Here is a 16060-nt window from a genome sequence, read left to right on the forward strand (position 1 = left end):
GCCGAGATGTGGAACACAGTTGTGGGATTTAAAGCGGACACTGCTGGCGGTGGCCCATCCAGGGCTTTTGAATATGGGACAGAAATTAGTGCTACCATCTAAGGTTAGAATGACCTGGACTACATTTCCCATAGTGCTGTGCTGCCATTGGACAGGCCCATCAAGGGGCGGGATTACAGCGCTATATAAAGAGTCCAGGTGCACGCATTCACCCAGCGATTGCCTCTGAGGAAGACTGTCGGATTAAAACTGCTACCAGAGCCTGCTTGAACCCTGGTAATAAAAGGTTTGCCACCTTTCAACTGTGTTCGTGTGCTGTTCAACTGTGTGGGCAACTTGGAGCGTATATTTTGGGCGGCTGCACCACCCCAGTACCCTGGGGGCCATGCGGCTTCATATAATGCGGGCCAAGATGTGGAACACAGTTGTGGGATGATGAAGCATGACACCCAAATGGGCGTGTGAGGGCCCTAAGTTCCAATAAAATTGATTCCCACCCCTTAGTCATTCTTGACCGAATTTTTCTAAATCCCTTGAACTGCTTCATTTTTAACTAAACAGGAACATCAGTTTATTTGTATTTCTCATGAATTGTGAAGCTCACACATATTATCAGATCCACACAGCATACCTTATATCTGGTCTGTACCTGTGTAAGGTATTTTAAGACGTCCAGCCCGATATCAGACAAAGACAAAACTCCTGGCACTTTGGAATGAATGGAACTGTGGTTTGCCTAAAATGTACACGCTAGATATGAGAGAAATGACATTTGTTGATTGAAAAACCTATCTGAGTTTGAGGGATCCCACATGGTATTCTAATACCCACCAAGCAGACATTTTCTTTATTGCACACCATTTGAGGTTCGTCTGCACTCAAAGGATCACAACAACATAACTAGAGTAATGATGCCTCATGTTGGTTAGCGAATAAAAGTAAATTGGTGGCTGATCATCAATGGATCTTTGCTGGACATCTCTAATATGCAATCTTAACAATGTATTAGTTCTGTGGTGGTGTATTTTTCAGAGGCTTCTCGCAATTCAGCAACTGGAAAGAAAATATGAAAATGTTTGTTTTTACTGGCATTCGGAAATATGTCTACAGAGAAAATCCTCTGCAATTGTACACCTATTAGCAAAATAATAATACAAGTGGATGAGAACATATCACATGTTATTAAGTCGACCTTAAAGAGTCCTCTACAAAAGTTGAAATCCCGAGAAAAAGTTGAGAATGTCTACATTGTTAGATACAGTGGCAGACATGTTGAGTGATAAACGTCTGATTCGTATAACTATTGATCAAACAACACCATTAGTTACAATTCTAGTCCAGGTCTCTCCTTTAAGGAACAGAGGGACTTGTCCTTCATTATTAGCCCTTTTGCACACTATTGCCTTCACTGAAGATCTCAACATTCCAGTCTTCTAATCGGCAATGTTTCCTTAGGCTTCCAGGATATATCATGACTGGTGTGCCTGATAAGTAATTTTCATGACATTGGTGCATATATTTTAATGAAATAGGCAAAACGTCTTGGAAAGTCAAGGGGTGCCTCAAGCAGAGTGCATTTCCTGGACTGGCAAGTGATTGAAAATCCAGGGAACTTGTTGAAAGCTCAACCTACTTTCATTAATTGTTAAAGGCAGCTTGGTGTTAACAATATTTACTGTTTATGAGAATGTCTGTTCAAGACACATACTCGCAAAGTTCAGAAAGGCCTTGCTACCTTTGGCTGCATCTTGAACTTCCATTAGCTCTATTGAAATACCAGAGCAGAAGTGTTCTTGTGATGGCGCTAGTCTTGAGACTGTGCTGTACATTATATATTTTGTAAGTATAATTTCAATGTTTGATCAAAATCTATTAAAAACAGCTTTAAGTAATGCAGGATCCACACAATGTGCATTAGTTTTATGATATATACTAATGTAAGCACAGGGTCCGTTTCTTCCCCAGGCTCTGAGAGTCCAGCAAAAATAACATCACTTTGTCCTGTGAGTGGCAGATCTGCAATGTCAACTTGCCAGTTTTTATTGCTAAAAACTGTGATATCGATTTGCTGGAAATGTTAACTTGATTAACTTTCTGTTATTAGAATAACCTACAATGTATAAAACTCCTATAAAAACTATGACTGTTGCAGAATCCCAGGACTTGTGGCATTCTTTGTGAATTTATAGACAGACATTCACTCAAAGCATGGTCAATAACCAACACAGCAACATTTCTCAAACCGTTTTTGTGTATCAGGGTCTTAAGGAGGCTCATGCGGTTGGCATCTCTATGGTAGACAGTGCTTTAAATGGGCCGGTACTCACCGGTACTGAGTACCGGCACTTCTTATTATTACCGCTTTGAGTACCAGCACTTCTCTGCTGCCAAGGAGTGTACCAGTACTCATCAAAGGTAGGCTCATTGTTGCTTTGACTCACGCACTCGAACGAGGCTGTCTGACAGTCAAAGCGTCTCTAGCCCAAGCTGAGCCACCTCTAAACAATTCAGCAGGGCTCATCTGCATAATGTCTGGTGTTCACCACCACGCTGTGGTTGACAGGGCAGGGTCCATTCAGGCCCTGCGCTGTCAATCACATTCACACCATGGTGTGCATTTGTGCACACACTCGAATCCAGGTATCCCGCTGACAGCAGCAATAGCAGCAATTAAGAAAGCCACAGGAGATAAGGGGCATAAAATGGCCTTTTCCCCACCTGAGTCTTTTGTGTGAGTGTCTGTCTGCTTGTGTCTGGGTGCTTGCCTGCTTGTGTGCGCACGTTTGCGTGTTTCTGTGTGTGTGTGTGAGAGACAATCTAGTGAAAGAGGGAGAGAATCCAGACACTAGGGAGGTATTTTAAAGGACATTCTTGGAATGTTTTGTGTGAGCATTGCTGCTTGTTTCTGTGAGTGCGCACTCAAGAATATATAAGTATTTTGCCACATAGTAAAAGTGTCTTATATGTCTTGTCCTTAGCCCCACCCCTAGCCCCGCCCACTTGCTACACTCATAGCTCCTTTTAAGATTGCCTGCACTTATTTTTTCCCATTTAAAGCACTGATGGTAGGTGTAAATAACCAACCATGAGCTTAGGACTCACACTCAGGATGATGGAGAAAAACACAATACATTTAAGGCATGTGTCAAGAATGTAAGTTGGGTTGATCTCTTTTTCTGGCACCCGCATGTTGTATGTAGAACCGAGATGTCACTCTGACCAAGCGCTTCTCAAGGTCTCTAACTTTCTCTTTCCAGATTCACTGCTTCCACACAGCACTCGAGAACCCGCGAGTCTGCCTGATCCAATGCTGATTCCTGACCAGGCTTGCATCAGTACCTGTGAGTAGTCTAGTCCCCTTTTCCTTGTACTGTGCAGCTAGATAACTAATAACAGAGGTTCTATGTGCTGTTCTTTCGGAGGGTAAGAATATTCAAGGTGAATTTCGATTTGGGGGTTCAGCTGAGTTGGTCTTGTCGTAATTCAAATATTGAGTGACTTTCCCGATACAAAACGCCACTTTATTCAAAATGTATATGTCAGCATACCTTATCTATTGATAATGTCGTTACTTATTGCCAAGATAATTTCACCTTAATGTGTGTTCATTTTGCTTGAGACAGCCAATATTTACTTTCTTGTACAGCACGTCGCTTAGTTACCATGCTTTGTTTAACAGTGTAAAGAGCACTTAGTTAGTTTCTGCCCACAAGCGTCTCTGTCTGCACCAAGAGTCGTTTATATAGCCCACTTGCTTCTTTACTGCAGCTTTCCTACTGAAGTGAGACATTTTCGAAAATGGTTACGTTTTTAAAATTTTGGTTAATTAAAATATTGGTTAATTTTGCCAATCTTTTAGGGATTGAATTAAATCACGAACTATGATTGTGGCCCTTAGATGCGTAGATTTTTCGAGAAACCTACATAAATCTTACAAATGGGGTGTGCAAGAAGATAACTATAATTGTAGCTAAAATCCCCACTGAGTAGCTTTACAAATATCTGTGTCTTAAGGGCGAAGCTCAAACCGCACAGTGGGAATTGAAGCTCTTAAACATTACATTTTGATAGCTGTCTCTTGTCAGTTCAATAGTGTTTAAGAGCTGTCCACTGCTCCAAGTGCTGACTGGAAAGATCAATCAATATCTAGTTTGTGGAAACAGCCTGGAAAAGCAACAGAGAACTGCTGCTGACCATACACACTTCAGCAAACTTCTAATGATGTGCTATTTCCAGACAGGTTATGCCTCTGAATACAACGCAACTCCGTCCTAATGCAAAACACAAGAATAAAGTGCCACTAGGCATAATTCAAACATCTCTTGCTTCTCCATCTGGCCATATGCATAAAGCTTAATAAACGTCCAGTCTAGTTAAACCTCCCTCAAGTCAGATACAGTTTCCTCCGTCTTTAATACTATCTATTCTCTCCTGCTCCAAAGAGGTTCCACAGAACAAACAAGCTTTCTGTCTTAAGGCAGTTCACTCCCTGAGAGTGCTCCTCCTAGTGTTTTCATAAAGCTAAAACTCAGTCGGTGCTCATAAAGAACTTCATAGCAAATCAAATTAATGTTCTTACACACTCTCCGTCTAATATTTCCAGCATAGTTCTCGAGATCCTGTTTCAGAGTTACGGTCTATTGCCACAGCAATTCTATAGGTATGTGTACTACAGACATATAATATGTCAGAAACTGATTCACTTTGGTCCCTTTCACACCAAACTCTTTGTAGGGATAGTCACGTTCTGCCATTCAAGGGTAAAAGAAAATATCCAGCCACTGAGGTCACCATCCAGTGCATGGCATGGCAAAAATTGCCTGGAAATGGACCATCTGTACATAGGGACCAAAGGCCATATGTACAAAACTAGTTTGTATTTGCAAACGGGCAGATTCTGTGCTTTGGCCCATTTGAAATGGCAATAAAGCATTTTGTTATATACGAATCCCAAATTGCAATTCGTTAACACGTTACCGAATTGCAATTTGGAATTGTGAATACATACCGATTCATTATTTGGAAGGGGAGTATTTAGGGCATCCCTTCCAAATATGGAATCTGAATTGGATGTATTAATGTTTTACCACCGAATTCCAGTCATAAAACTATTTTTCTGACATCTTAAAGGAGGTGGTTACCCATTCGCAAATGGGAAAGGGTCCCCAAGGGACCACTTCCTTTTCGAGAAAGGTAAAATAAATATATTTTAAGAGAAGGCAGTGGTGCACCACTGCCTGCTCTTAAAAAAATGACATTTGAACGTGTTATTTTCTTTTTTTAAATGCATCCCTTATTCCTTTAAGGAGACAAATTCTATTTATAAGAGGACAGAGGCATACGTCCCCCCTCTCTAGCCTTAATAAGCCCTGGGGACCCCATGCCGTGGAGCACAATTTTATGAATATGAGGAGGGGGCCATGCAGCCCTTCTCCACAAGCCTTTATAGGCCCCAAAGACTCTATCCCCAGACTCGTCTTAATTATAGGTGGGTTTCCCAGCACATTCCTAGGGCACCCTCCAAGTAGCAAGTTGGGCACGTCTGAGGATCAATGGGGCCTGCGGTCCCAGTCCGCTCACCACAAACTGCAGGAGCCAGCATTGCTCCCACCCGGTGGAGCAGCCATTTATGTATGCTCCCGCCAGGAGGGAACAATCTGTGTTTCCCTCCCTTCAGGAGCATAGCAGGGAAACAGAAGTCTGCTCTCACCAGGCAGGAACATTGTTGAAGCTCTCGCCCAGTGAGAGCAGATATGCCTTCCCTGCCCACGCTCCTGCAGACAGCAAAGGCATGTTTGCTCCCAACTGGCAGGAACTTTAAAAAGTGCTCCGGCCCGCACTCATGCCCCCTTCTGTTTATGTTTGCATTTTGTTTTCGGACTCAGTCCCAGTCACTGCCTGGTTGAAGTGGTGGTATCCAATTTGATCGCACTCTGAGATCTGTAAGATACGAGGAGGCTCCATATCCCTAGATAAGTAGTTTTTCTTTAATAACTCTAAAACTGCTTAAAAAAATTACACCAAAGTACAAAAAGTGCTCTTTCTGAACGAAGAGCTAGCATTCTGCCAAATTTGGTGTCATTCCGTTCAGCAGTTTGGGTTGTGGTCATGTCTAAAATCCCTGCAGAAAACTGCATTGGGAAAACAAGTTTTTAAGACCCCGCTCACCCCGAAACTTTACAGACTGCAGCTGAAGTAATTGGTGTACTAGTTTTGAAAATGTTGTTAAGATTCGTCAATCAGCGCCAAAGTTGTTAGCGAATCAGCAAACGCTTTATCTATGGAAACTAAATCCTATCTATAATTACCTGCTGGTGACCAGTAGGTAAGATAAATCTAAAGAATCAGGATAATCAAACTGTAATGTCTTCATTGAATGTCCTAGCTATTTACCTCTATTCTACCTCTATTCTGTGAATTTCGAGTTTGTACTATTTTGCTAATGTGAGATTGAAAATAGTATTTTTGGTCTTTGTCCAGCTTTTAAACGCAGGACTCTTCAGTCGCACACGTTCTTCTCGGTTTTCCCTTTTTTTTTAGATGTTAGTAGAAAAAATGCCCCTTTCAATATTCACTCCTTCCATGGTACATCCCATACTTACTTAACATATCTGCACTTCCTGCAGCTGATTTATCAGAATATCAGCCCTAAATATAAAACGCACAAAACCGTTTTCCTGTATTGTGGCAGAGTGTATGTAGCCAGAGTAAAATCAGAACATAAAATGTGCCGCCGAAATCAAATACTTTTTTTGCACATTGGTGGACGGGAAAGAGTTAAAGTATTCCCCATATGGAAAATATTGTTCCCTGTGGAGATATCCCTTCTCCTAAACCTGTACAATTTTGGGCAGTGTTTGGTTCCCATGCCTATCCTGATACCAGATTTATTATTGCCCTAAACTGGAGAATAACGCTGACCTTTTCCAAGGGAGTTGGGTGGTGAAAACATTTGTGAATACCCACAAGCAAGAACTTTTGTGGCTGTAGCCAAGCATCCTGTCCTGGGACAACTATTACCAGGAGAATATTTACTCACCCGAAAAATTATGTGTGAATACATATTTCATGACTGACAAACGTATTAAAAAGGCCATGTTAGTGCCTATATTTAACTTAAACCTGTAAATGGCGTTGTGAGTCGGGCACTGTACAGATTTTAAAAACCACTTGTACTAAATTATATGCCACTGCTACAGGGTATTGCCAGTATACAGTATTTACTTGGAGCACATAGTAATGTTCCCTTGATGTAACTAATGAAAATGCTTGAGCTGAATCAGGGTCATTGCAATCACAGCCCCTTACCTCGCTCTGTTCACTTATTCTACAATCATTATATTTTTAAAAAATCACTGCGCTGCCATTTGATTATACGTGTTCAGTGTTTAATTTGAGCCGGGGCTTGCCAGTGGCACTCATAGTCACTCATTACTGTGGCCCAGCACTTATTTTTCCTCATGAAACTTTGACCCTGAGCAAGACAGAGAAAAAGGCACAAGGTAGAAAGAAGGAGGGTGAAAAAGGTAGAAAACCGTGACAAAGGGTAAAAGCAGGCTATGTGGGCTTCTGTGCAAAACTCCGGGTACTGGCAGCTATTATTTTCCAATTTATGCTCTGTACGTGTTTAATTTATCAATTAAAAAGCATCAGATTTGGTGTAAAAGTAAATTAAGTAGTCTCTGAGCATGCATGATGCTATCATTTCGAGCCAGACCTCTAAAGAAGAGCTGAACTAACCTTCACCAAACTAGTGTACATTACACTAGGGGGACTATAATGCGCCCTAGAACTGACACATTGGGGCAGCGGTTTAGCAACAACATTATCTGCATGAGTGGAAACACTAGTGCCAGAACGCAGCATCTGAAACCATCTAAAAAAAAAAATTCGTCCTAAAAATACGAAAAGATAAACTCCCAATTTCCCAAATTTAGTATAGAATGGATGGTGAAGCGGAAGGACGCGGGCACAGGAGACACCCAGTTTTACATAAAGCCTGGCTGCAGTGAGATAGCTTCAGATCCACTTAGCCTTTGCAATCAAAATGGGTTGCATTTTTCCAGTGAAGTTGTCATATCAATTTAGAGCTCACATGTTGTATATGGAATATATATTTATTTTTCAAATTGCTGCCTCCTGGGACTATTGACTGTCTTCTGTGAAGCTATTTTTGATGGCCAGGGACAGAATGAAACTAATGAAACCAACACATAATTGGTTAACTCTGCAGTTTACATTCGCATTGATCCAGGATGCCTGAGAAGATGGCGGCTTAAGAAGGCCCAGGAGATCCGGGGAAGATTTGACAGGAGAAGTCATCAGAGTGCTGTCCAGTGAAAAATGAAACCACTGGGAGTAATAATATGGGCTGATGCACTCAATATAACAGCAATGCCCTCCGAGAAGGATAGGAAATAATTTAGTTCCTCTAGGCTGCTCCTAAGCTAAATACAGTATGACAAGAGATACTAGCAGTAGTCATTATGTCTGATTGCTAATTACCCCTCTGAATGATTCGGCTGTGCCTGCTCCTAGATAATTAGTTTAGTAATTTATGACTGCAGCACAAACTAGTATTTTTCTGTAAGGCTATTACCACAGCTACCATGGCAATCTGCATTGTGCTTCTCTTCTGGAGCAGCCAGGGCTTGGACCCCTGGGAGGAATGTCTGCAGATTCTTTTCTTGAGCACTTTAAGTTGAGACGATATGCATGTGTGCATTACTTTAAAGCGACCTTGTACAAAAAAATAAAATGTTGAAGGGTGGTCTGCTGGTTATCTTCCTTGGTGAGGAAAGACTTGCAACACCTTATTATATTGTATATATTGTAACACGTTGATTTGATGTTATGGAGAATAAATGCAAATAAATCAAATAAAATAAAGTTAATCTAAATAAACACAGTCTATAAAATTACGCAAATAGCTAAAATAAAGACCTGTTGCCAAGACATTTAATGTAACTAATGAACAATTTAGTTGGAATGTATGCACAACTAAACTATTGGCTCAAGTTTGGTTACAGATTTCAACGCTGCATGCCAAATTAGACATAGAATGGACATATGGTGTTGTATTAACAAAAACGGAGATTTAATTTAATAGTATGGTGATATTTTATGGGCATGCAGTATGAAGTAAGAGCGGCTGTCGCGGCTGGCATGGATCAGAGGTAGAGGTGGGGGGTTAGGACGCTTCACACCTCTTCCTCACCTCGTCTCTCCTCTGTAGTCCACCCTCGCTCGGCCTCAACAAGAAGCACACCCACGTTCCCAGTCAGCCAACCACAAAGCTGGCTTAGCAGCATTGTGATTGATTTCAGCACAGTGTTTCAACTGTTTTGGGTGCCCGACAGGGCAGGCCAAGAAGTCATTGTGCACTTAGCAAGGTGCTACCTACCACTCCTCCCTTGCTCCTGCTCCCTCATGCAAAGCTGCATAAGCATGAGAAAATTAAATGATATTAACATGAGTTATTATCATTTTATTTTCCCTTTGTTTCACTGCAAAAAAGCAGTAGGGCGAGGCTCCTCCGCCTTAGTGGAGGAGCCACCACTGAAGAGCGGACAGATTTTCAGTAACGTATGCAAGTTGACTGAAGGGCAAAAACGGAGTGGTGATTAATGCTGTATGGGGTTTTTATAATGAGCCGCAGTAGTAAACAAGCATTGGTAATGCCAACAGGTCTGGCTTAAATGTTCCAACACTTTCAAACACAAGTGTGCATTTATGCCTCCCTTTGTTTGCATGCATTAGCAAATTAAAGCAAGACCTATTACCCTTGTCAATGCAGGTTCATATATGTGGGGAATGCTGGAGACACCAAATATGCTGCATTCCGTTTCAGACTTCTATTCTGAGTGCAAAAATGAATTTGCATGGAAACATACATCCTTTCCTAAGTACATATTTATTTTACATGTACAATGTTTAGTGGCACCAAGTTCACTGATCTCAGAAGGATAGGAGGTTGAGAAGGCCATGGCAGGGTTCATGGCAGGGTTCATGCTTTAAAGGGCTGTACTATAGCTGGAGACCACTGTCCCTATTTGCATTGAGGTGCACCTTTAACTTGGTGCTTGGGACACAAACAGGGACGGTGGTGCAAATTACAGATAATGAGCTACCCCCAGGGCAGCCACAAACTGGCATAGCTACTGGAAGCAGCGCATTTCAGGATTACTGACATAATATCGGAATCAACAATATTGTGTAACAGAAATATTGTGTCAAAAATATAATTTACAAAATATTGATTTCATATCCTTATGATGGTAAGTACAAAAATATCGAACAACGAATATAATTACACACTAATATTATTGAAAAAATAAAAAAATATAGTTTCTTAAAAAATATATATATATATAAATATATAAATATATTGATATATATATATTTTTTCCTACGTCAGGGATACCCAAGATTTTATAAGACTGATTGATGGCATCAAGTGGGAGTCAGACATGCTTCTGATTACCCTTGACGTTGCCAATCTATATACCTGTATAGCTCATCAGGAGGGTATTTCTGCAGTAAAATGGTTCCTGGGCACTAAAGATATCAGATACCACCAACATAACTGCATGCTCTTGGAAATGATGGAGTTTTGCCTCCATAATAACATCTTTCTATTTGCAGGCAGTATGTACAGACAAATCAGGGGGACCGACATGGGCACGTGCTTCGCCCCCAGTTACGCAAACTTGTTTGTGGGCTGGTGGGAGAAGCACGTGGCCTGGGGGGGACCAACGAAAGATGGCTGGACCAAATCATGATCTAGGCAAGATACATTGATGATTTGTTTGTCCTCTGGCGGGGCGGCAGATCCTCGGCTGAGGAATATGTTGCGGCGCTCAATGACAATCATCTCAACTTGAGATTTACAAGCACCATCAGTGAGCGCCGAACACCTTCACTTCCAGATCCACACCGACCCCAAGATCACACTCAGAGGCACCCTCCTCTACAGGCCACCAGGACCCCGAGCACAATTCAGTGAAGACATCACTGACTTTATCACCCCACACGCCCTCCCCTCCAAGGACTACATTCTTTTGGGAGACCTCAATTTTCACCGGGAAAAAAGCAATGACAGCAACACTACCGCCCTTCTGGACAATCTCGCCAACCTCGGACTCAAACAACTTGTTAATACCCTCACTCACTACGCAGGTCACACACTCGACCCTATCTTCACCTCCAGAAAACATATCTCCTTCAGTCACACCACAGCTCTCCATTGGACGGACCACAGCTGCGTTCACTTTATCTACAATAAGACCACAACCCACAACCATCCTCAACCTACTCTGCGAAGAAACTGGAACAAAATCACCATCGACCATATCTCCTCATCGCTCCTTCAAAACCCCCCTGACCACTCTTCGAACCCCAACCAAGCAGCCATTAACCTCACTCAATGGCTAACCAACAGCGCCGATAACCTTGCACCCCTGAAAAAACGTCAAATCAAACAAGGCAACAAAAACGCCCCCTGGTTCAACGATGATCTTAAGAAATCCAAGAAACTCTGTCGCTCCCTTGAGAAGGCCTGGAAAAAAGACCCAAACACCAGCACCAGAGACGCCTTCAAAAACGCCACCCGCATACACCACCAACTGATCCGAACTGCCAAGAAAGCCGCTTTCAAAGACCGACTTGACAACAATGCCCACAACAGCAAGGAATTATTCAACATCGTCAAAGAGTTCACCAACCCCACTGCCAACTCCAACGACATCACTCCCTCTCAAGACCTCTGCAACTCCCTAGCTTCGTTCTTCCACGACAAAATCTCAGACATCCACAACAGCTTCGACAACCAACCCGGAAACCAACCCACACAACCTTCTGCTGTACCTTCACCCCCCTTGAACATCCTTAATGACTGGAACCCAATCTCCACTGATGACACCATCCGCCTGATGAACTCCATCCACTCAGGATCCCCCACAGACCCATGCCCTCACCACATCTTCAACAAAGCAGATTCCATCATCGCACCCCACCTCCGAGATGTCATCAACTGCTCCCCCAACTCCGCCACCTTCCCAGATAGCTGGAAACACGCCGTACTCAGCGCCCTTCTGAAAAAACCCACAGCTGACCCCACCGAACTCAAAAACTACCGCCCCATATCACTCCTCCCATTCCCGGCCAAAGACATCGAGAAAGCTGTCAACAACCAGCTCGCCGCCTTCCTCGAAACCAACAAATCCCTCGACTCCTCACAGTCCGGCTTCTGAGCCAAACACAGCACTGAAAGCGCACTCATCGCAGCAACAGACGACATTCGAACTCTACTGGACAATGGTGACACAGTCGCCCTCATCCTCCTCGACCTCTCCGCAGCCTTTGACACAGTCTGTCATATCACCCTATTACAACGCCTCAGAAACATCGAAATTCAAGGAAAAGCACTGGAGTGGATCACCTCGTTCCTTGCTGGAAGAACTCAGAGAGTCCGCCTCCCACCATTCAAATCAGAGGCCACGGAAGTCATTTGCGGCGTGCCACAAGGATCTTCACTCAGCCCCACCCTCTTCAACGTATACATGAGCCCCCTCGCGGCCATCGCACGTCAACATAACCTCAACATCATCTCCTACGCTGACGACACTCAACTGATCCTCTCACTCACCAAAGACCCTAACACCGCCAAAACCAACCTACATAAAGGAATGAGAGAAGTAGCCGAGTGGATGAAGCACAGCCGCCTGAAACTGAATTCCGAAAAAACTGAAGTCCTTATCTTAGGTACCTCCCCCTCCGCCTGGGACGACTCGTGGTGGCCAGAGACCCTTGGACAAGCACCCATCCCAACAGACCACGCACGAAACCTGGGCGTCATTCTGGACTCCTCACTCTCGATGACCAGACAAGTCAACGCCGTTTCATCATCTTGCTTCAACATTCTTCGCATACTCAAAAAAAACATTTCGATGGATCCCCACTGAAACTAGAAAAACGGTCACCCACGCACTGGTTACAAGCCGCCTGGACTACGGAAACACCCTATACGCCGGTACCACCGCAAAACTTCAGAAAAAACTCCAACGCATCCAGAACACATCAGCCAGACTCATTCTAGACATTCCGCTTAAAGATCACATTTCGGGTCACCTGAAAAACCTCCACTGGCTCCCCATCAATAAGAGGATAACATTCCGCCTTCTAACCCACGCACACAAAGCACTTTACGAACTTGGACCCGAATGCCTCAACACACGACTTTCCTTCTACACCCCCTCCCGCCAGCTACGCTCCTCCCACCAAGCCCTAGCTGCTGTACCTCGCATCAACAAAACCACCATGGGAGGAAGATCCTTCTCCTACCTGGCGGCTAAAACCTGGAACTCACTCCCCATTCACCTTCGCCTCACTCAGAACCACCTAGCATTCAGAAAGCAACTTAAAACCTGGATATTCGACAAGTAATTCCCCACCCTTCTCCAAGCACCTTGAGACCCTCTGGGTATGTAGCGCGCTATATAAATTACTGAATTGAATTGAATTGAATATCCGTGCATGCACTGCAAGGCGTGCAAGTTCAGTAGGAAACGGACCAAGTATGAAGGGAGACCCAATGATCCACGGCCCATAAGAGTGATTACAAAATTACTGAATTGTAATTCAGATTATGTAATCTATTGCCTGGAATGGCCGTGCTCCAAGAGATACATCGGTAGTACAATCAACCCGGTGAAAAAACGTATCCTGGAGCACATGCGTGCCATAACCAACAGGGATAAAAATTACCCCGTGGCACGCCACTTTGAAACCCACCACAACAGCAATAGGGATCTATTGTCTTTCTTCCTTATTGATCAGCTGGACAGGAAGGAACGTGGGGGTGACAGAGTTAGATCATTGAGAGCGTTGGAATCCAGGTACATCATTGACCTCCAGAGTATGCAACCGAGAGGATTAAACAATGACGAGGAATTATGGGTACATTTGGAATAAGTCTAACATAAATGGTGATAAGAGAATCAGTCTATGTCAGCATTAACAACTTACATCACAAGAGACCACTAGGAATGTAAAGCAAAGGAAAAAGAAGAAGGGGCAAATGCGGAGATGCATATTCTCCGGTTGCCATTGTTCCATACCATTCTCTAATAACAATGTACATCATGAATTGTCTAGCTGTGCTGACAGAAATGCCCATATAGGGCGAAATTGCAAGGCAGGAATTTGTCCAACAAATAAGTATGCCCATACAGGGCAAGAGTAAACAATCGCATATTCATATACGATCAATTGGGGACAAAAGGGAATAAGACTAGATCGAACATTGATGATATAATGGTCAACGTTCTTTTATCAGACAAACTGCTATAACATGAAGCATGTAATAATGTGCATGAAAATTACTGGTTTTATCTAAACTTATTGTACTCCATATAGGGGGGACTGTTTTGATATAAGCACATGTGTATAGCAAGATGGAAGGACAGGATTACCTTTATGAATGTTGTTTTTCTTTCCACTGTCCCTTTTAAAAAGTATGGCATATATGCGATGAAATGAGATGCAAATATATTGTTTTGGGTAATCCCATGCTGATTTTAAATTGCACGAGCACTTTATGTACACTATTTTCCCTACCATGTATAGCTCTTAACAATATTGTATTAATGCAATGAGGTACATTGTAAGATGGCTGCCGAATAGCTTTGGTAAAATTCAGTCCTCTTTCTATGGTGAGGAGGAGGTGGGGATATAATGGCGTCTTTCACTGTAATCTGGTTGACACTGACGAAGCCCAAGTTATGAAACGCGTTTGTCGAGGGAGCAGGGGGGTCTGCCAATACATTTTCACCTGGAGAAAAGACTTCGAGTGCCGTCTATCTTTCGTGTGACACAGCGGATTGTGGTGACTATATATATATATATATACCACTAATATAATGTTAAATGAAGCTCACTAATATTTAATACTATGCATAAATATATATCTATATAAACACACATACATATATATGTATATGTTTATATATGCATGCAACACAATTATAAAAAATATATATTTTACATTCTATTCATTTTTTGTTTTTTGTTTTAGTTCTTTTAATTTACCACTATAAAAAGCACACACACATATGTATACATACATCTATATATGTGTGTACAAACAGGGACAGTGGTGCAAATTACTGATAAAGCGCTACCCCCAGGGCAGCCACAAACTGGCATAGCTACTGGAAGCAGCTCATTTGAGGATCGCTGACATAATATCGGAATCAACAATATCGTGTAACAGAAATATTGTGTCAAAAATATAATTTACAAAATATTGATTTCCTATCCTTATAATGATAAGTACAAAAATATCGAACCACAAATATAGTTTTACACTAATATTGAAAATATAGAAAAATATTGTATATATATATATATATATATATATATATATATATATATATATATATATATATATATATATATATACGTATATATATATGTTTATATATACACACATATATATATATATATATATATATATATATATATATATATATATATATATATCCAAAACAAAACCTCCCATCAAAGACAAGAAGCACGCTTGACCAGGACTTCGTGGAGTAACTTGTGCTTTATTCAGCCAGGAGGAATGCCTTCATCTCCAAACCTAACGCGTTTCAACTGCTTAGGCAGTCTTGATCACAGGAGAGATTATTCTGCTTGCGGCGTGTCATGTGACCTAATATGCCACACTTCAGGATTGGGAAAGTGCAGCACACGGATGCTGTAACGAAGGACTTTGGGATGTTTTCAAGTGCCAGCATCAATCGTATACAAGGAGAAAGCCGTTTTTATTGAGCATATTTCATCAAGTAAGTGACTCTGAAATACAACACGGACTGTTATTGTGCCCACAGAAAGAGAAATACGTGGAACAAGCACGCAGTCTAAAGTGCTATTTTATTATCAAGAGACTAAAGCTTACCTGATGCATTCTGGGACTTGCATGCACGCAACTTCGGTGTATTTAATGAGGTTGACGCTGGCATATTAGGTCACATGACACGCCGCAAGCAGAATGAGC

General features: G+C 42.2%; 1 protein-coding gene across 3 annotated transcripts in view; it reads left to right on the forward strand.

The window, feature by feature from the left end:
* RALYL (RALY RNA binding protein like) overlaps positions 1–16060 on the forward strand; it is a 1731499-nt gene that overhangs the window by 827387 nt on the left and 888052 nt on the right. For all 3 annotated transcript variants that reach the window (XM_086965943.1, XM_086965944.1, XM_086965945.1), the window contains exon 4: positions 3258–3341. In XM_086965943.1, coding sequence (XP_086822069.1) covers positions 3258–3341 — 84 coding nt within the window. The remainder of the gene's footprint in view (positions 1–3257; positions 3342–16060) is intronic.

Source organism: Lissotriton vulgaris, chromosome 4_1, assembly GCF_964263255.1.
Source record: "Lissotriton vulgaris chromosome 4_1, aLisVul1.2, whole genome shotgun sequence".
In the NCBI taxonomy this organism is placed as follows: domain Eukaryota; kingdom Metazoa; phylum Chordata; class Amphibia; order Caudata; family Salamandridae; genus Lissotriton; species Lissotriton vulgaris.